Source organism: Parus major, chromosome Z (genome assembly GCF_001522545.3).
Source record: "Parus major isolate Abel chromosome Z, Parus_major1.1, whole genome shotgun sequence".
NCBI classification, from domain to species: Eukaryota; Metazoa; Chordata; class Aves; order Passeriformes; family Paridae; genus Parus; species Parus major.
The window spans coordinates 56926413-56947700 of NC_031799.1; the positions used below are offsets into that span (position 1 = coordinate 56926413).

Here is a 21288-nt window from a genome sequence, read left to right on the forward strand (position 1 = left end):
CATGTTAAACTAATGACCCTTTTTATTTGCCATAAGAAATTTATATTTTATTTAGGAGAACCAGGTCTTTCCTCTAAAAACTAACAGGCTGGGCCTCTGTTGGCAAAGCAAAATTAAAAAAAACAAGCAGTTAAGGTAAAAGCTAAATCTTTTGCTCTAAAAGAAATCAAAAATCTAAATTTAGAAGATATCATTCATAGCAAGAGCTATATGATGCAGAAAGCAACAATGAAGTCCTTTTCTGCAAATATCTGTCATATGCCTGAGAGGGGAACCCTGGAAAACATGTGCACTTAGGAGGTGTGCACTCTGTTCATCGGCATTGGAAGCTATTTTGGGACAGCCGTGTGTCTCCAGGTGGTCACGATCCCAAGAGCAGATTTCCACCAGAACTACAACACTTCAGCCCTTCAGCAGCCTCTGGAGGCAGCCTCTGGGTTTGTCCCAGTGTGAGCTTCCAGGTGATGGTGGGCACCCTGCTGCAGGGAGTTATTCCCCTGTGAGCTGTGGCTGTGGTTTACCAGCAGCCTTTGCCTTTCTTGTTTCCTTCCCAGGCTGCCCTCAGGAGCTCATCCACTGCCACTGACATAAGAGCAGAAGGCAGGTTTTGTCTTCTCCTATGAAGTGCCTCCTGTGACCCTAATATCATGTTCATTGGGACAATAACTTCTGGTGTTGACTCATTTAATGCATCCAACATTTTACTGTATGTTTAAATTTATGATAGCACAACTTCAAACAGAAAGAGTAAAAAGAAAAGCTGGAAAACAGAGGTCTGCATATTTATTTATATAATTTGAGCTCTTCAAATTATTGTTCAAGCACTGTGATGTTTGATGCACTTTAGAGCAGACATTATAACAACATATTGATTTTGTCTTGGTATTGTGAAAGGGTGCTAACATCTTTCTGGAAGATAAATTTCTTGAACACCTTTAATACACTGATGAAAAGCTATAAAAATGAAAATGCCCTTAGGACTAAAGAAAAAGACAGCTTGGACAGCAGATTTAATGTTTCTCTTTCTGATTCACATTGTAATCCAGGTGTTACATCTTACTTGTCCACACACAGAACATTACAATGTATTTAGAAATCAAACTTTTACAATTTTCCTCAAGAGTCAAGAGACCAGTACTTTTCCAGATTTTGCATAAAACTTTCAAAACGTGAACATTCATTCTGTAGGACCAATTTAACATATTATCTGATTAATTTCTGTACCCATATTATATATTTTTCTGCATCTATTTATTTTTGTTTCCCAAAAGACAGTTGAGACTTTTTTCTGTTAATGTTTTTATATTTATCTTTGTATTGTATTGTATTCAAATTATAAACACCACTAACCTCTGATCTGTTAACAATTTAGGCAATTATGAAGATAACAGCAGTTCAGTGCCCTAATTCAACAAGCACCAAAAGTGTTTACTGCCTGGTTTCTGGCTACGTCATTAATACTTTCAGACTATGCAGTTTTCTGGAGCAGTTCTGCAAGCAACGCACTAAATTTGTAATACTGACCCATCTGTGGCTTTTAGACAACTGGCTTTTGCTCAGCAACTTCAAATGAAAATGATTACTGCTTTAAATCACCTTTTTAATTATACCTACTGGGATTACTAATGCAAATGCATGAAATGTATCAATCTACTAATACTAGTAGAACAGTAATAATGAACACTTCTATTTCAAGTAAAGTACAAGATTTTACTTCCCAATAATCCTTAATGCCTGTAATGAAAGGTATTTCAATTTAATTACTACTTTAAGAAGCAGGCCGGTTTTGTAAAGTAATGTATTTTGTAAAATAATGTAAAATACATTGAAAGGTAGGTGAGTACAATGCAGAGAGAGGTTTATAAGGACAGAGATTACTGCCACTATCTAGGTATATGCACAGATACTGTGGGTAAGGGTGCATTCTGAAACTCCAGGTAAATACTTGACAAAAAGGACAGTGTAGCAGTCTGTCTTTCTATCTTTTCTGTCTTTTTTTGTTGTTTTGGTTTTGTTCTTTTATGACAATCTGGTACACTTAAATATCATTGTCCATCTCTGGACACCCAGCAGTCATGTCACCACAAGCATCTGTGTGCAGGGCTGTCCCAAGCCAGGACAGCATGGGGAGTTGTACAGACACTTTTCATGGCTCCCAGTCAACACCCAGCAGATGGAAGACGAGGAATGAAAATGTCCACAGGACTGGAGCATAAGAGAAAATGGCATTTACTGTTTACACTTTTTGGTGAACCCTGAGAGCAGCTGCCATCTCAGGTGCATCGCATAGAAAGTTTTACACACATCAGAAGAAATGCTTAGACATCTCAGGCATAGGTCTGATGTTTAGTCATTCTGTACAAATTCATATTGCATTTTCTACTGGATACAGTGTTTCATGAAACATTTTTTAGTCAGATGGGGCCTAACTCAGAAAAAGGGCTTAGGGAGGGAGACATGGCCTGACTCACTAAAAAGCATGCTATGATTGAAATGTCTGAAGCTTTGCTATTATTAATGAAAAACATTCTTTGAAGAATTTGATTTTTTGGAAGAATCTGATTTTTATATTTTGGATTGATATTAATTCCTGTGAATTAAGTCTCAGGAGTTGCAACGGGGTTGCACAAGCACCTGTAAATTCCCTTGCTTTTGTTTTTTCCTCTAATTTCTGAATGTGGTCCTAGCAGTGATCTTTCTTTTCATTTCCTTGCTCTTCTGTGACCTTTACAAAGAGCATTTCAACCTTTCTGGCAAACCAGACATAGCAAAAGAAAAACAACATTTTGAAGACATACTTTTAAGAGAGATAAGATAGAGCTGTTAGTCAAGGTATGATAGTTAAGGTAATTTTAGGAAGTGCTTAAAACCAGACCACACATACATATCAGCAGGTTCCCACAGGAATGTGTCCTGAGGCTACCAATCAGTATTTGCATGAGGACTGTGTTTTCTATTCCTCAGTACCTTGGAATCTGGGACCACAAACATTTGTTTTATGGGAGACCTACTCAACCATGTCAAGTTACCTATGCATGTACCTGGTTACAGGATTTGGCATTTGGGTTAGAATTTGACACCAAGAGGTGTCAAATCCTAATCCAAACCCAACATGTGAAAAGACTGAGCTAGCAGGCACAGGCTCAGTCTGAAGGAGTGTCTTCACAGCCACGAAGCCACTCTTATTTCCTGCAGTTGGCCCAGAATTCGCTTCTTCATCCACCCAAGTGTAATCTCATCGGATAAAAGCCAAGCTGTATGAAATGAAAGGGTCACAATACATTTTGGTCACTTCTCATTTGCTTATTCCTGGGAGTAAGCTGAGATATGACACATAATAGTCAGATTTGAAAGACCCAGCATTTCATTTTGACTTCATTGCTGTGGACAATGCCTGTCCCTTCATCCTTGCAGGAACCTGTGTAAGTGCAAACACAATCAGAGCAGTTGTGAAGTGAAGCATAATCTGGCAGTCAGATACTCACATCACTCTGATTGCACGCAGAAGGAGGCTGAGGGAAGGATGGAAGGCAGAACCACAGATGCTGATCTGCAGGTAAGCTATATTCCCTGTGGTGGGAACTCACTGTCACAGATCCTCATCAAAGCCAGCCATTCCCACATATGTGGCCTCTTATTTTGGAACAAGCTTCGATCCCAAGTTGTGGGCCCAGAGCCCTCAGCTAAGCAATGGAATAGACAGCATGTCAGCTCTTTGCCACCTGGGACATGGGTACATTGGGAAAGTCCTTCTGGGACATTCATCTGGCTTTGAGAAGTGACACAAAGTGACCTTTACTGCATAGCAACATCTAGTGCCAAGGGCAGAAAAGCAGAATGTTTGAAGGATAGCTTGTTTTTGAAGAAGTAGTGAAATGCTAGTGTGTATGTGCTGATGTGTCTATAGAGGTCTCCAACATAAAAATCATGCTAAAGCCATGTATCTCACTGCAGAACAGCTCTCCAAGTGGGGGAACTCTTCAAATCACATTACATCAGCATTGTCAGAGCAGAAGTGTGCCTTGGCTCATGTCCCTGAGTCCTAGCAAATGGTACTCATTTGAGTGCTCTGTGCATTGCTGTAACAAAACCCTACCAGTTTGCAAACAAAAACCTGGAAACATCAACAGAGGCAGAAAAAAAAACCCCAAACCAAAACAACAACAACAACAAAAACCCAAAACTAAACAAAAAGCTATGACAATTCCTCTTAGGCACACCAAGGTCAGATAACTCATGGTATCTTGCCATAAACTTTTATTATCCTCAGCATTGCAGGATACAGTTGGGATACTAAAAGTTCTCAGCAGAGTGGAATGCTCTGACTTTGTAAGCTGACTAGCAGGAATGGTCAGGATCCAGATTTGTTCTCCCTAAAAGAAAGTATACTGGAAATAGTTCTTGAGAGATGTCAGAGGGAGAGACAGTGTATAGTCCTACTGGAGTTCACCAATAAATAAAATGACACAGGGAAAAAAAAAAGAAAAATTAGCTTTGCTTGGAAATGGAGAAAATTGCGTAAGAAGTTCTGTCAGAGCATATAATATTTTGCTTAATGATGGAATTGCTCAGTGAAATAGTTTCCACGGGGAATGTTGAATTTGAGGGATGTTTTCCAGCGTTATCATGTACCAATCTAGAATATGCTTCCAAATGGACTATTGCATGCTCAGGGGTTTAATACCTCTCTCAACACAGCTTCAGCTGAGTATCTGTAAAGGGTGCACATCTGTATTTTCTCTGCCTTGAGTAATAGCTACTATTTTTTTTATTCATGTGGCACTGACAACATGTATTTATTGATTTACAGAAGTGTACCCACTGACAAGAGAAAAGTCCTGGCATCTAACTGCTCATTTTTAGTTCCCCATCCCTTGGGTACTGAAGTGACTCCTCAGCCAGAAGGCAAGGAGGGGAATGGCAGTGGTAGTGGCAACAGTGGCTTTAAACAATCTTTTATGCTGCCTTGGCTCTGAGTGTAACTCATCTGTGTGGAGCTCAGAAGTATCCTGTGAAGATTTATGTGGGAAGTGATTACTACCCATTGAACACAGGAAGAAGTGAAAACCTGTGGATGTAATTTTTAGCAATTCTACAGAACAGCCTACACCAAAAACCACCAGTCTGGCAGCTGGATTTGTGAGCATACTACTCTTACCAGCACTAAAACCACTTGAAATCTACCCCAACCTTTAGATTGTGGGCCATGCATAGCTAAACTAATCTAATTATCCCAGGCTGTCTGCTGATGAATTATCCTTGCAAATTCTCCTATTAACAGTCTGTAACTATGAAACATACTGCGCTGCCTATTTTTTTCTCAATCTGCCAGAAAGTTCTGTAACATATAGTCAAGCCTCTCACCTTTCTCATGAAGACTATTTTCTCTCAGATATGTGATTATCACAATTACTCTTTCTTAAAGACTTCATGAAGGGGAAAAAAATCGCATTGTATGACTTACAGCATTTCCTTGCCAGTGCCTGAAGCATGGCTCAGCCTGGTACAAGAGCTTGTTTGAGGAGAAATCACGTACATGTCCCTCACTTTCTCTACAGTGCCCCACAGCACTGTTTTTTTCAAACCAAATATATTTCAGGTCCTGACGGGATTATCTGGCTAAGGGCCACTGTGATGTGCAGGCTAGCAGTCCATTCTAGCAAGGATAGTGTACTAGGTGAACACTCTACGTATGTTTGTGTGGGGATTTTTTTCTGAATCATGTATTCCAGACTCACTGCATCACTGTGCCTCCACTGTGAGCTATTTCACTCCAGCCATCTCCAGCACCTTGCATATTTGATATTTCATTACGCATGTAAAGTTTTTCTTCACTGCAAGTGACTGTACTTTATATATTCTGATAGCCCATTCATTTTCACTGAAAACAGCTTGATATTTAGTTCTGCCAACAGCCAGGATCTAAAAAGTGCTCCACTTTCATTTTCTGCTTTATAAGGGACAAAACTCTGATATCTCAAAAAAAGCAAAAAACATGAATAGAAAAGAATAAAAAGAACAAAAATGTAGTGGCTGACCTCTGTTTGGCTGTGAGTTACTTACTAATTATATAGTTTTCAACCCCTGTTACCACAACCTTTACCTGACATTGAAGGTTTCCAACAGATGATTAAAACTAATGTTCATCTGATCTATTTTCATTTTTTTGGTAAATTCAAACATTTTAAAATTTATGTCTACTGCAGATAGGAATCAATAATGGCTATGCAGATCCTCCTAAGGTAGCTATGCAGGAATAGCAACACAAAGGAAAAAAAAGTCTATGTCACTTCATGCTTCTTATTGGCTAAATATGTAAGAAGAGATCATTGTCTTCAAACACATCTGCAAATTCATGGACACAGAGTATTTGTCAGGTTCTTATTACAGTGTCACCTTCCTGGGGCTATGCTGGGAGCCACAGAACTGGTGTCATGAGTTGCCAAAAGGTATTGCTACAGGCACGGTTTTGTGGGAATGGCAGCAGACTATCAGATCAGTAACAAGTGGTCCCTTTCCTTGCCCTGTTGCCCATCTGTTTCCACTTTTAAATTTTTCTACTGGATGTCTTCTTGCTCTAAGTACTATTTTAAGATCAAGGAAAATTACAAATTAAGACAGAACTTAAACAAAGATCTTTAAAGCCTCATGAACTCTGTTTCCCATCTCACTGCTTGTCAATGCTGCTTCTGTAGTAGTTGGGGCTGAAAAACCTATCCAAACCTTATCAAAAGCATCAAGCACTGTTTGTGTCAACTTTATCATATAGCAGCATTCCTAATGACTTCACTGGGACATTATCAGGACAGAAATTAGGAGTAGTGACTTGGACAATGTTTATTCCACATGACAGAGACCATGAAAGATCCAGGGAAAAGGCAGTATGTTGAGGGTCTTCACTAAATCTGTTCCTCTAAAACAGTACCAAGTTCCTATCTAACTCCTGCAAAATTTTACCATGCCTTTTGCTCAAACACTTACTTAATATTGGCACAGACCAGTATATTCTTGCACATGTTCTGTCACATTTTCCAGCAAATTGTTCTGGGGCCAGGTATAAAAGTAGAGGCAATATTTAATATGCTCTTTGATAAATGGGTGCTGGTCAAATAAAACTCAGTGAATGTGAATAAAACCTGCCAGCAAACTTCTTGTTTTCATTGCAAGAGTAAATCTGAGAAAGCCACAATGTTTAACTCTGTGCTACTGAAACGTGGAATAATCTGTGAAACTGGCATAGCCTTACGGTGGCCATAAAAGTAGTAAATGTTGCCCCTATTTCAAGTTTATTTTTTAGTCTAAATTTGGACAATATTAGTTGGGTTTTTTTCTGCAAATGGACTTTATGTGTTCCCTTTTCAAACTGTGAAGACACGTTAAATAGCAGTGCATGTGTCTTGCACCTTTCAGCCATATATCCAGAATAAAGGAGGTGAAAATTGTGACTGTGATTCATATATGTGTGTTGCTGTGCTGGTTGTGCAGTTACAGTCCCAAGTCACACACACATGCTCTTTCAGCTGCTTAAGCATAAGGACTTAGAGTAAAGAAAAAATATAGAAGTACTACATGATCACTAATTGAATCACTTAACTCTCATAGCTTCCATAGCAATCTGGTAGGGACCAGAACTGAGAAAAACAAAAGTAATCATAAAAGTTTAGGGTTTTAATATGCCCATTAGTACTGTAGTGCTCTTGAACACTAGCAGCAATGCTAGGCCATACACTTGTGACAGACTAGATGATTATCTTTATTTGTAAATGTCAGGTTTACTTTTGTGCACCAATATCCTTGTACTTGCAGCCAGTATGGGTCATCTTTGCCAGCCAAACGTTTTCTTTAGGCATCCAGGAGCCCCCTCTCTTTTCTGCAGCACACACTTCCCTGGAGAACCTTCATTACATGGGTAATGCATTCTCATTTATTTGCCTCTGATGTGTTTAAGGTCTTTGGAGTTCTCCTGAGCGTGGTTTAAGTTCGTCAAATCTTGGCCTTTAGGTGACAGGAGGAATAAAAGCTCCCAACAGTCGAAAGTAGGCAGCCAATTTTTTGCAGAAGCTGCAGAAAAGGGCAACAAAAGTCCATAAGAAAGTCAATCACACTTGATTGCATTAATAACCAGTTCCAGAAAAACAGTGTAGGAGCTGATAAATTAAAAACTTGTGATGAAAAAGTGGCAGAGACAGCTGCTGAGTAAGGTCTTAAAGCCCCAGCATGACTGATGTAGTAGTGTGACCTATACAGTCTGCCAGTTCCCAACACAAGCAGCTGCTAAGGCTGTTGATTGAATGTACAAATGTGTACCAGGGACAGCATCCAACTTTTTGCTGTGTTGAGGTTTGGCCAAGACTAAAATCTTCTGTAATTTTGCCAGAGCACATTTCTGTCCTCTGCTTGCCAAGATCTAAGAAGAGTAGTATTTTGGAACACTGGGACTTGAACTTAGAGCTAACACCTTCATCACATCCAGAATGATTTTCAAGAAAACCTTTGGGACTTAAGACACATCAGGAATTGTTTGTTTACTGGCATGCCTGCTATCTCTTTTTGTTTCTTTCAAGTACAGTTGTTGGAAACATTTTCTTTCTTCTTTTATAGCAGAAAAGAGAGATAAACAAGGAGATAATTACAGAAGAGGCAAGAATGGGAAATTATGTGAAAATATATTAAAAATTCTAGAGAACAGAAAAATAAAAAAGGGGAAGAATGGGAGGGAAAAGGGAATTAAGAGGATTATTAACTATTCAATTATCTTTTATATAGTCATAAATCAGGAGAAAATGAAGATGTTCACTTGGGACCCTTGGACTTTTCCAGTTTCTTCGTTTTTTTTCCCCTTTGGTTTCAATTTCAATTTTACTGTGAAAGCTAGATTTCAATGAAGGGAGGGAAAAGGAGAGTAGGGGAAAGTGGTTTACATTAGCAGATATTTGAGTGGATATTTAGAATACAGCTTTTTAATTTTATTTTTATTATTTCTACCACCTATATTCTCCTACAAACATGCACCAAAACTAAGTTACTGACTCCAGGCCTCTTTTCATATCTTGTGCTTTTAGTTTCTTTGGAACATCTATAGGAAACAAAAGATGAAAGCCAAGCTACCTCTCCTTGCATCATGCCATTAACCAAAGCCCCTTCTACCTAAAGCACAGGAAAAGTGAGTTGGGGTCAGTGGAAGAGGCACACATCTGGGAAACAGAAAATTAATTTCTATAATGCCATTGTCAAGTCTGGAGCTCCTTGACTTCTGGGGCAAGTTAGGCACTGGTAGGAGAAGGTACTGGGAGACACAGACGCTGGTCTGCAGCTGCAGAGCCACAACCCAGTCTGTGTCCAGGCTTTCAGGTCTGCCAGCCCTCCAAGTCAGGACTCACAGGAACAAGTGATGGACAGTCCTGATCAAATAAATGGAAGTTGATGGTATCAATATAGGGCTGAAACATCCCATAAAGAGGGATAGAAACAGCCAAAAGGCTGAATGTAGGCTCTGCTATCTACAGACACTAAAAGTGTGCTGCTGGTTTCTAAAAAAAAAAAAAAAAAAAAAAACCCAAGAAAAAAAAACCTGAAGAAACAAACAACAAAACCCACAAAAACTAAGCCTTTAGTAGCTTTCCTGCTTCTCAGATGACACCTGGTGGACAAAAGCTGAAGAGATGAAAGCATTGTGCCCTCATAGTGCAGACCCTTGATCCTTGCTCACAGCTGCACCACTGCACTTACTGCAGATGCACCTATCAGCTGTCCTCCATACCTGCTTATCCATCCCATGTCCCCAGAATAAGCACATATCACCCATGTACCTGCAACACCTTTTTTTGAGTGCTCATATCCATTTTATTTATTCTTTAATTATTATTCTGACTCATGTCCTGAGTTTGTTTAATTCTGAGTTGCAAGTCTGAAACTAGGCTAGAGTGGACACACCATTTCCAAAAATAAAAATACAGGGAAAGCCCAGGATAGCAGCAACAGGGTGCTTTTATGGTGTGGGATAACTAGACAATATTATGAATGCCTTTACAAGTGGACAGTTACATTCAGAGGGTTAAAGGCTTTAGTTTCTTCTGATTATTAATTTATTCATTCTCTTTTAAACTAATTCCAGTTTGCTTCTGTTACAGTGTCTGTCTTTTCTGCCTGATGCTTTACAACTGCCCTAATGCATCCCTGTTGAGGTCTCAGAAATAAGATAGCAATATAAAGGTGAAAAAAAAAGGCACTTTGAAAAGAAGCATGTACTTAGAAAAGTGTTCCTTCTGGGGATGCTTATATCTTGTGGTGAAACAAGCGGTTTCCTCAAGGATCTCATGGATAGGAATATTAAGTTCTGGTGCAGTTCTGTTTCTCTATTTGGCTCAAAGAATTTCAAAAATTGTCATATACTGCAGAATCAATGCTGCAACATATGAGGCCTCTGCCATAAATAAGGTGACCATGATCAATTGTTTGATTGCTGGCATTGCATCTTCCAGGTTAACAGGGTTTTTTTCCTGTTCTTTGTTTTTTTTTTTTCCTGCTCTTTGTATATTCTATTTCTTTAAATGTTAACAAGTTTCTTTTTTTCCTTGGTGTATTTTCATGCTTTCTGTTTGTGCCAAATCTTGGAAGATTTCATGAAGGAAAGCACACAGAGAAGTCATGGATTCATTGACTTCAAACACCAAACTAAGCAAATAAAGTATGTGGTAGAGATCAGAAGGAAATTATGTAATTATCTAGACTGCTTCTGGATTCAGATTACCTGTTTACCTGGTTCAGTAAACAGGCCATTCAAGAGTTGTTGTATCGTGATTGCTCCGGCTGAGGTGGAGTTAGCACTCAAACAGCTGTGCATTGTGTTTGTAGCCACAACACAACGTTGAGACCACTCCAGCGCTGGGCTCTTGGATGAGCAGTGCTCAGGTGGCATCAGGGCTGTCTCTCCAACACCTCCCACAGAGGCCAGCAGGCTTGGAGAGTGCAAGAGCCTGGGAAGGTAGGCACAGCTGGGACAGCTAGCCCAAACTGACCAAAGGGACACTCCAAACTATAAGATGTTGTAAAAACTAAAGCTAAGGAGTGGTGAATTTTTTTATTAAGGTGATTGTCTATATTATCTTTAATTTTTTTTAATTAAGGTGATTGTCTTCTCAAGCAACTGCTACATGTACTGAGGCCATATTCCCAGGAAATGTCTGGACATCACCTGCTAAGAGCAATTACAGAATAAATCTTTTTGCTTCCCAGTGTGGGCTTTGCCTTGATCTCAACCAATGACTTTTTCATCTCATTTTCTCCTCCAGTCCTGCTGAGCAGAGCAAGTGATGGAGTATCTTTGTGGAGTCCTGATGCCCAGTCAAGATGAACCCACTGCAGGCATATCCTGGCTGAAATGAGCTTTGCTCAGCAGGGAGAATGAGGCAACGTCCTGGCACAACTGAAAGCCAGGGTTCATCTTTATACCACCATCACAACTTGATGTCTGAGTCCCTGCTGCCCAAATCCAGAAGTAACCAAATCTGACTATGTTCCGATACCTGAAACATCCCTGTGTATGGTTTCCAGGACAACCATGTAAAGTCCTCAGGATTCTGAGTAACTCAAAAGTAAAGTAAAACAGTCATAAAGATTGACCAGCCAGAAACTGGTGAACTACTGAACAGTACCTGAGTTTACATGATGAGTGGACGCACCTTATTAAAGCACTTTCTGAGAAGAGATTACTGTAGAGCAGTCCCCAAACAGCGACTGATTTGCTGCTCACAGTAACAGGGAACTTGGAAGGGCTGACAATCACCAAAACAAAGCAAATGCTAGCACAACTATACGTTTTTCTCTTACAATAGTGAAGGCCAAGGCAAAGAAGGCTTTGAAACAGTGCAGAGGAGAGAGTACTTTTACAAGCCTTTCAGGTAGCAATTTGTGAGAACAACTCTATTTTATGCTGAAGGCTATTTCCAGGTTTTGAAATGTTCTCCTTCACTTTTCAATTCCTATTCAGCAAATACAAAGAGATCATGTATAGTTATAAAATACAAAGAGGAAAAATGTATCTGGAAAGTGCTGTTAAAAACATCAATTAGGCAATAAAATGTCTTCAACATAGCCCTTCAGGTGGTATCTGTGAATGTGTTTGTGTCTTGCAGCTGGGAAAACACCAGTTCCTAAAATTTCTGTAGCAGGAAAGCCACTGTTTAATTATTTCTGTTCCACAGGAATGTTAAATGGCAATTCATTTTAAAGTTTGATTTGCACACAAGTGGGAAACAAGGCCTTCAGAGCCCACCCCCAAATATTTATTGAATCACGCGGAAGCCTTCACATTCTGAAAGGATAACGAGGCTATATGCCGGTTTTCCGCAAGGAAGCACTCCACACAAACCCTGGGCCACGAGTGAGCCGAGGCCGAGCGAGGCAGCCCTCAGGCAGGAGAGGGAGGCAAGAGTTAAATGGCGGCCGCGGGGGTGCAGCCGCCCCTCCCCTGGGCGGGCCGGCACCAACATGGCCGCGCTGGCCCCGGCACTGGCGGCGGCCGCTGGCCGGCTCCAGGTAAAGGCCGCCGGCACCTCGGCCCGGCCCGGCCCGGCCCGGCCTCTCCCGGAGGAGTCCTGGGCTGCGCGGGTGTGTTGGGCTGGCCGCGGGACGCAGCCCCGGTGGCAGCCCTTCGGCGTGGCGGGCTTGGCGTTTCCCTGTTGAACAGGGCACTCGTGCGTGCGGCCGTGTCGCTCCTTACTCCAGTTTCGTGCCCGTGCCGCTTAAACTTAATTGAATCGAGCCAGTAGAAAACCGAGCTTTGCACTGTGGTGTTGTCTGCTTGAAAGTAACCAACGAGCATTTAATTTAAGAAATAAAAATTTAAAAAAAAAAAAAAAAAAAAAGGAAAGAAAGAAAAGATTGACTGTAAATAACAGTTGATTTTGTTATCTACAGAATGAGAGCTGTTCCAGTACTGCAGGTGCTGGCCGACAATTTCAGAGCCGGAAGATGAAAGCTGAACGAGCTAAGAAAGTTGAATTCATAAGAACTGCAGAAAAGCTAAAAGCTCAGTAAGTTAAACACTTTATCATAAGTATGTTTTCATTCTGTTCTGGAGGTAACATTATTAACTCGAGGTTCAAAGCAAGAATATATGGTAATGATGTCTTTAGGCTAGAGTTTTCCTTTTCAGGAGCTCAAGTTATTGTGGTTGTTGCAGCAGCTCAGGATAGGCTTATAAACTCCGAAATGTCCCGTTGTTTGAATTACATTTGGACTTAGGCCAGTCATGTCATAAGAATTTAGTAAGAATTGCTGCTCTTAGGTACACAGAAAAGGAAGTGTTTGGCACAGTTGAGTTCTCAGTCTTCCTGCTTAGCTGTGCTTACTCTCTAGGGACCTAAAGCCCTTAAGACATTGCGACAAAAGGGGAACTGCAACTACAGAAGATTGGAAGGCTTCATCTAGCATATCTAGGCCACTGTTTTGAAAAACAAGCGTACAAGACAGCTCAGACACAGAAGTGATTTAAATCTGCACCCCCACATCTTGACCAAGTGCTGATACAACCACAATGGCAGCTGAAAGAACAGGGAGTTTTTTTCTCGAGCAAGTGTTTTACACTGTGTGACTTAATCGAGTTCACCTTGATTGCCCTGAATCCTGGGTTGCGGCTCAAAATTTGACTGCTGGGTAATGTAAGTGTTCCCAAGGCGACTGAAATGAGGCATGCCATTTAAGTGTGGCTCAGCGTCCCTCTGTAATGCTGTCTGTGCTGGGGCTCCATCTAGGTATTCCACTGCGTTAACACAGCCCGTCTGCCTGCACTTTCCAGGGAAAACTCTCACAAGGCTCCCAGAGAAAGTGCATGCACATAAAATTTCAGCGTGTGAACCACTGCGTGCCGCTGAGGTGATTGCCTTGTTAATTTCTTATTAAAGTTATTGAGTTACTGTGGTGTGTAGTCTTACAGCTGCAGAAATATTTTCCTTGAAAACAGTTGTAGAACAAACCAGGGACTTGTATAAAATCAAAGACAGTCCTGTTAACACAGCCTGCACACGAACTTTGGAAAAATCTTGGGGCTTTGCTGAGTGTTCATTGTTCATGTCTTACTCAGTGTGGCACCCTTTCTTCCTAGGCTTGCAAATATAGAAAAAGACAAAACTGGACACCTTTATAATAGGAAGAGTGACTTCAGGGTAGAATACAGATTGCTAGAGGAACTGGAACACAGCATGACAGTCAGCAGGAAAATGGAAAGTAAGTGAGGTTTTATTTGGGCTTGTTTTGGGGTTTTTTTAATATACTATTGCTTTTATAAGTGGTTGAAAAATCAGTATTACAGAGGCATGAGTTTAGGTGGAAGATAGATACTGATACATGTAGTATACCATGTGCTTACAAACACACAATTCATTGCAAATAAACATTTTGAGCCTCATATGTTACTCACTTTTTCTTTTAATCTTCAATGTAAAACCACTGTGGTGGAAATGTACTGTTCAAAAAACTTGGAATCAATTTTGTGTGTACACTGCAAAACCTAATGTACTCCAGTACAGTAAAAGATTCTTACCTCAACATTCAGACTCTGATTGTTGCCTTTAAGTAGCCTTTTTAACTATTCTGCGTTTGCATTTTTCGAGTTTTTTGGGCAATGAATATTCCTAGTTCAAACAGTGCTGTGAGATGGTACCCAGTCTGTCTTACAGTATCTGTTCCACTTACAGACTATAATATAGTTAAAGAGAAAAGTAAATCCCTTTACGCACAATTCTTTCAACAATAATTACATAAATTATGCTATGCTATCTGATACAAGTCAAAATAAGTTGAAGAAAGGAATGTAGAAACAATTAGAAGTATACTTTGTTACAAATTTGCATGTCTTCTGATGTGCACCTTTCATTTACAGAATCTTACAATATCCTTTACATCTTAGAGTCCTTAGGAAATGAAAAGTTTGGAGGAATGACTAAGCTAATAAGTTAAGAATTTTTTCCATGAGTAAGAAGGGAGCATGGAATATGGATGGAATTGATGTTATGAGATAATAAAGAGGACAGTGATGAGAGCAGTACATGTCAGATGTAAAGGAGTTTATCCTAAAAGATACAAAAGTGTACAAACTCCCCCCCGAAATTGCTATTTACTATGCTGAGGTTTTTCAGCGTGATCTGTGTGCTTTAAGATTTTCTGTGGTCTCAGCAGGAACTTGTACTTTCCTTGATCCAAATCTATTAGAAGATACAGCTCCTTAGTATCTAAGATGTAGCCAGAACTTCATCCTCTTCACTAGTGTATTTATGGACTCATGAGGAGCCCAGTAGTAACAATTCAAGTAAGTGCACACATGCTTGGAGCACATGAAAACATTGATTCTTCGCTGTTTAGCACACCGAATAAATTAATCTTGTTGAAGTAATACATTCATATATACTTTCAAAGTTTCTCTCTTCATAAATGGGTGTTAGTCTGCCTCAAATCTCTAGAAGGTATCACCTGCATAGGCAATATTCTCAAACCTGCCCTTTAGAAATGGGAGCTACTAATTTTAAAATCTGCTGATGATGTATAGGGACCTGACATGGACCACATGGTCAGCTAAATGCAATTACCAATTAAAATCCTTAGTATTATGGCAGTTTAATATCATCAAATAGAATTTGTGTCCCTGCTTAGATTATTTTGGCAACTTCCTTGCTCTTGTTCTTTTACTGAACTTAATGCATGAAGAAACTGTTAGAATTATCAGCACTTTATTTTGTTTAACAGAAGCTAAAATCCTGCAGCAGCTATCAAAAATACAAAACAATGTGAAGAAACTTCAGCAGCAATTAAAAGATGTGAAGCCTACACCAGAGTGTAAGTCATGACAACAGATTTACAAACATTTTCCTCTAGAGACAGGTTTCTTGGATAGTTGTGTTTCTCCTGCAGACTTGGGACACTCCTCCAGTCCTTATGATTTTGCAGGAACTTGGAAAGGGAAGACTAAACCTAGAAATGGCAGAAACCTAAGAAATGATGAAAAATTGTGCAGTTCTGTATGGAAACAGAAATTTACTTGGTCTTAAGAGTGGTGGGTGTTTGTTCCTTGAAGCTGTTGAAAGCCAGATTTTCTACCTGTAACATTTGCCTTGAGCAAATAAACTTGGTATTCTACTAAATAAAATGCATTCCATTTCATTTATTCAGTGTTTTATCTATTAAAAAATCATTATCTTCTTAAACTGTCTGTCAAGATACTAAGAACTAACAGGTCATGAAAGCTGAAAAATGAGATCTAATTTATATAACTTTACTAAAATACAAATTAGTTAAACTGTGCATTCAGTCCATAGATATGTGCTGATTAAAAAGATATTTTAGTCTAATAATATAATCGAATCAAATGGATGGATTTTCTTCCACAAAATAAATCTTCTGCAAAATAAATCTTCTCTGGACAGCTATTTAACTGTCTAAAGTCAGGACTACAGCATGCTCACAGTACAGGACAGTCTTGTTTCTTTGTCAGTTCTGTAAAAGTAGTAGCCTGCAGGTTAAATAGCATTGCATTGCTGTAGTCCAGTATAAACTAGAGTTGAGTGTGCTTAAGTCACTAACTGCATTGCTGTAAAAAACAAAATTGGGACTCAAGGATAACTAAAGTCTGTCTTATTCTGGGAATCAGTTGAAGGTTAGTCAAGATGAGACTTCTGTAAGGAAAATAAACATTGGTACTGGGATTTGCATCCAGTTAGCTAAGTCCCTTCATAAACACATCTTTTGAATACATAAGACTTTGTCTTTTAGGCTTAAGGCTGTTTGAGATGGAAATACTTGCTTTTATGTACACTGAAATATGTGTCCTGAGAGTATTAAGAAATCCTGCATTTCTGGATAGTGCTGATAAATACTGTAAACTTAAGTTACGTGCTTTTTTTCTTCTTTTCCATTTTTAGTTGTTGACAAGATCAAGGAAATGATGGAAGAAATTGAAAATGCAATCAATGCTTTTAAAGAGGATCAGAGAAAAATGTATGCTCATACAAGCTCTAGCTGCTAGAAAAAGGGCTTTCATAAGACACAATGAAAACTTTCTATTAATCTAGCAAACTGTTCTTACGTACTCTTTCGGTAGTGATTCCTGTGGTATGTAAATCAAAGCACAAGCTATCAGCATTAGAACCTTGATAAACTGCCTTTTAGAGAGGGTATTTATACAGCTGTTGCAGCACTCCACTGTAACAACGATTTGCTTATGAGTAGGCTTTGTAGAGAGGCTGTAGAAGAGACTAGATTGTGGGGGTTTTGTTGTTGCTGTTGCGTTGTCTAAGCGGGGGATGGGGTTGGAGACTTCTTTGGGGGGTTTCTTTTTTTCCATACTGGTGTCAGGAGAGGATTGAGTTAATTGTATGCACGCCATAAATGTGTTCTTTCAGTAAAAGGGTAACTTAATTCTCATTGTGTAGGGCTTTATTATTGGATCATTACAACTGTGCTGTTACTTCAGTTCTTAATCTTTGAAGAATAGCTCTTGTGTGGCATTGAACAATTCCAAAATTCATTTTTAGTGAATGAACAATGAATACTGGATTTTTTTTTTTCTTTCCTTACATTTCAGTGTTTGTCTCTTTTCAGATATCAACAGCTTTTGAAAGAGGAAAAAGCTGTCATTAATGAGCTCAGTCTCTTTGAGAGAAAAGTGGAACTGTGGGCATTAGGGGGCTCAACAGCAGAAAAAGTTTGGAAATTACCATCAGCCAGGATCACAGTTGATAAAACACTGGAAAATCATCTACCAGAAGAAGTAATAGAGTTTGAAAGATTTCTTCAACGAACAGGGGGGAGGCAAGGAGGCTGGGATGATTATGATCATCAAAATTTTCTGAAATTACGGACAAAATATAGAGGAAGGCTGTCTTACATAGATGAAGCCCTTGAGTATCTCAGCGGAAGAACAAAAGAAGATATAGAACAGCATGACAAGTGGTATCAAGAATATGTAATCTTACATGAAAGAAAGAAAGAGGTAAAATAACTAAGGCTTTTGAAGATTTCAGAAAAAATACTTATTTTTTTAAATGAATACTTTCTTGGTTTTTTATCTGCCTCTCTGGTAGTAGTGCTAGGGAGATTTCTCTTACAGTTGATGGCATATAACTGAGGTCTTTAGTATCCCCAACCTGCCAGAGTATTTGTCTTTAATAAATAATGACAAATAAGCATAGACCTAACAATACAGAAAAGTGGGCTGTGTATTGCCAAAGTATATTATAAATGCTTTTGAAGTCAATGATCTAGCAAATTAGATGCCACTAATTAGAGCAGTTAGTGATCCTGTCTTCATGTTACATATGTCTCTAAGAATGTCTGTCCCATGGTATAAGCAATACACCTAAGACAGACATGCAGAATTATGATTCCCTCAAGAACTATCCAAGATAAACTGAATAAACATAAAAGATAAACTGAATAAGAAGTACTATAATACTGAATAGAAGTACTATAGTACTGAATAGAAGTACTATATATATACATACTTATATATAAAATACTATATATAAATATATACTATATTTATATAGTATATATAGTATTTATATACTATAAATACTATAAAGTACTATATATAGTACTATAAAGAAGTACTTTATACTATAGTATAAAGTAAAGTACTATATAGTACTTTCTAAAATATAAAGTACTATATTCTCTTTTTAATTGAAAAAAAGTAAGAACTGAAATACATTTGCATTAAAAAACATATTACGTCAACATTCATAACTACCCAAAGTTTTTATGATTGCTGTAACTGAAACAGTTTTAGAACACATTGTTAAACCTGCTTGTGTGATCCATAAAACAGAAAAAAGGGAGAAAACATACAGGTGTTTCTTGTTTTTAAATTTTGCCTTTAGTAGACTTTTAATTCCTATATGCATTTTGTGTCCTTGGAACAAATGTCTTCACTAGACTGAACGAATCAATGTGAATATGTAAAATTTTCATGAAAACCTTGGATTTTTCTTATGGTCTCTTGCAGTCAATTAAAAAGTGGAGAGAAAAGCAGCAGCAAGAAAAAGAAAGAAACTTGAAGGAAAAAGAGAAAGCAGAAAAAATGTCCAAGGAAAGATGGCTCCAGCGTGAAGAAGCTCAGAAGCAAAAAGCAGAAGAAGAAAGAAAAAGAAAACAAGCCGCAGTTGAAGTCTGGAAGAAACAGAAAGTAGTAGCATTTGCAATAGATCAAGCATCACAACTAAAACTAGAAGAGAAAGAGAAAAAGCAACAAAAAGAGCGCCAAAGCCATGTGAAGTTACTTTTGGAAAGGAATACCTTGCAAAAAAAAGTAAAGCAGCAACTTGAAAAACTTGAAAATGAGAAGAGAGAGGAAACTGAAAAGGAGGGCAGGAAGAAAACTGCTGCAGAAGAAATTTCTAAGTTTCAAGAGCATGTATGTAATTACATTTTTTCATGTCATTGTTTTAAATTTAATACATCCTCCTACAATATAATAAGTTAAAGATGTTTTAAAATCCAAGTTTCATTACTCTAAATCAATTATTGATTCATTACAAATAACAGCATCTATTGCAGATAAACAGTATGAAACTTGATTTTAGACAAAGATGCTCCTTTTCTTCAATATCTAAATTCTACAGGATTACTCAAACTCATATTTCTTTATCCATATATAAGTGGTTTTATGTCTTCAGTAAATAATTTATTTGGAAAAAAACTACTTGGGCTATTCTGCCTAAGAAGATATCAGAGGACCTGAGTGTCCCATATTCAGATGGGAGGTAGAAAGAGTTGTTTGAGTTTCCTGTGGGTTTTGGTACCTGTTAGGCAAAGTCAGATACCATATCAATGTAAATGCAGTTACTGGAGAATTGATATTGTTAGCATTCACACTAAAGTTTTATAAGCACAGTTTAAACTACTACTTTTTTTTTTCAAGCTATGTACATTTGTCTGTGCAGGACAAGGTATGGCATGTAGCTACCTAGCGAAAACTCATTCTTTACCTTATTCTTTACTATAACAATTTCAAAACAAAACCAAACAAACAAAACCCAACCAACCACCGAAAAAAAACGCACAAAAAGAAAACAAAAAACAAAACAAAAATGTGAAAAGGCTGCATATATATTTTTATATCATTTATTTCCAAAGAAAAGTTTGCTTTTTCACTCATTGTGTTTCAGGATCTACATAAACTGGAGCTAAGGGTTTTTCAGAAACACACTAAAGAAATAGAGAAGCAAGAAAAAGAAAAAAGATTGGCAAAATTAAGAGAGAAGGTAACTTCTTGTTTGTTTTAACCAGAGATGTGCGCAGCTTGCTGGTTTAAGCAGACTTTTTTTTTTATTGATTTAAAAAGCAATTGTTTTTAATTATCTAAATAAAGGAAAACAAAAAGTCATGCCGGTTATCAGGAGACAGAATTGCAGCAGGCATAGTTTTTCCTGTGTTTAAAAAAATGGGGAAAAAACCCCTAGAATTTACGGATCTCATGCAGTATTTCACTGGTATGGCCTACCTGTCATAAAAGTGAGCAGCAGTATGGGTGGCGGTTTTCATTTATTCAAATAGTTTTCTACCATTGGTTAAATAAGTAGACTCACAGAAGCATTTTGCATGCACTGGGTTTTACAAGAGTTTAACCTTTAAAATCATTAAAATTTAATGACAGCAAGCTGTGTCACTGTCTTCTATGGTGAAGACCCAATGAGGCTTATGGAACTCCTTTTGTGATAAACTAAAAAGACAGATTTTTATATTTTTTTTTTGGTTGTTTGTTTCACTCTGAGGTCGAGATTCGGGTCACCAGAGACCGACCCAGATTGAACAGACCTTCCAAGGGCTCAGAGGAACGCAGGCAAGAGCTGGCACCAGCAGCTGCAGAAGGGTTGTTGCGCGTTTCTCAGAGGTGAGGAAGGGACCGATGGACATGTAGCATGACACGAGTGCACATCTATACTTTATGCCTTTTTGCTTTGTTGTCAGAGCCGTCCCAGCCTGGAGAGGAGGGTCGTAGCTGTGCGCCAGCCTGTCCCTGTCGCAGGACGAAGCAGCAGCCAGCACTTCCCGGGCATCGGCACAGAGCTGGCTTGACCCATGGCGTGTATTACCTCTGTATTTTGCGAGTGTCGGGTTTGACACGCCGGCTGTCAGACCGGCCGGCTGTGATGCCCCTTGGCATTAAAAGCGCGTTTTCCCCGTAGCTGGTTGTGGCGGCCCCTTAAGCTTGGGGTCACCACCCTGGCCGCTGCCACAGTGATCTGAGGCGCCTGCTCCCTTTTCCCCCCCGCTCCCTTTTCCCCCCCCGCTCCC

General features: G+C 38.9%; 1 protein-coding gene across 3 annotated transcripts; it reads left to right on the plus strand.

The window, feature by feature from the left end:
- The first annotated feature begins 12462 nt into the window (after positions 1-12462).
- CCDC112 (coiled-coil domain containing 112) lies at positions 12463-21178 on the plus strand. Of its 3 annotated transcripts, none has more exons than XM_015652087.1 (10): positions 12463-12537; positions 12919-13034; positions 14105-14226; positions 15742-15831; positions 16914-16989; positions 17593-17983; positions 18998-19405; positions 20160-20255; positions 20766-20884; positions 20962-21178. In XM_015652087.1, the coding sequence occupies exons 1-10, from the start codon at positions 12490-12492 to the stop codon at positions 20990-20992; spliced, it is 1497 nt and encodes a 498-aa protein (XP_015507573.1). In that variant the 5' UTR covers positions 12463-12489; the 3' UTR covers positions 20993-21178. The 3 variants fall into 3 exon arrangements, with proteins under 3 accessions (XP_015507573.1, XP_015507574.1, XP_015507575.1); XM_015652088.1 differs by having other exon boundaries at positions 12525-12609; XM_015652089.3 differs by lacking the exon at positions 12463-12537 and adding an exon at positions 12646-12808.
- Positions 21179-21288: the final 110 nt, after the last annotated feature.

Bases quoted from the DNA above. Each gene is read 5' to 3' on its own strand.
- CCDC112 (XM_015652087.1), top strand. From the start codon at position 12,490: ATGGCCGCGCTGGCCCCGGCACTGGCGGCGGCCGCTGGCCGGCTCCAG. The intron at 12,538-12,918 runs GTAAAGGCCGCC...TGTTATCTACAG, and splicing joins CGGCCGCTGGCCGGCTCCAG to AATGAGAGCTGTTCCAGTAC. The intron at 19,406-20,159 runs GTATGTAATTAC...ATTGTGTTTCAG, and splicing joins TTTCTAAGTTTCAAGAGCAT to GATCTACATAAACTGGAGCT.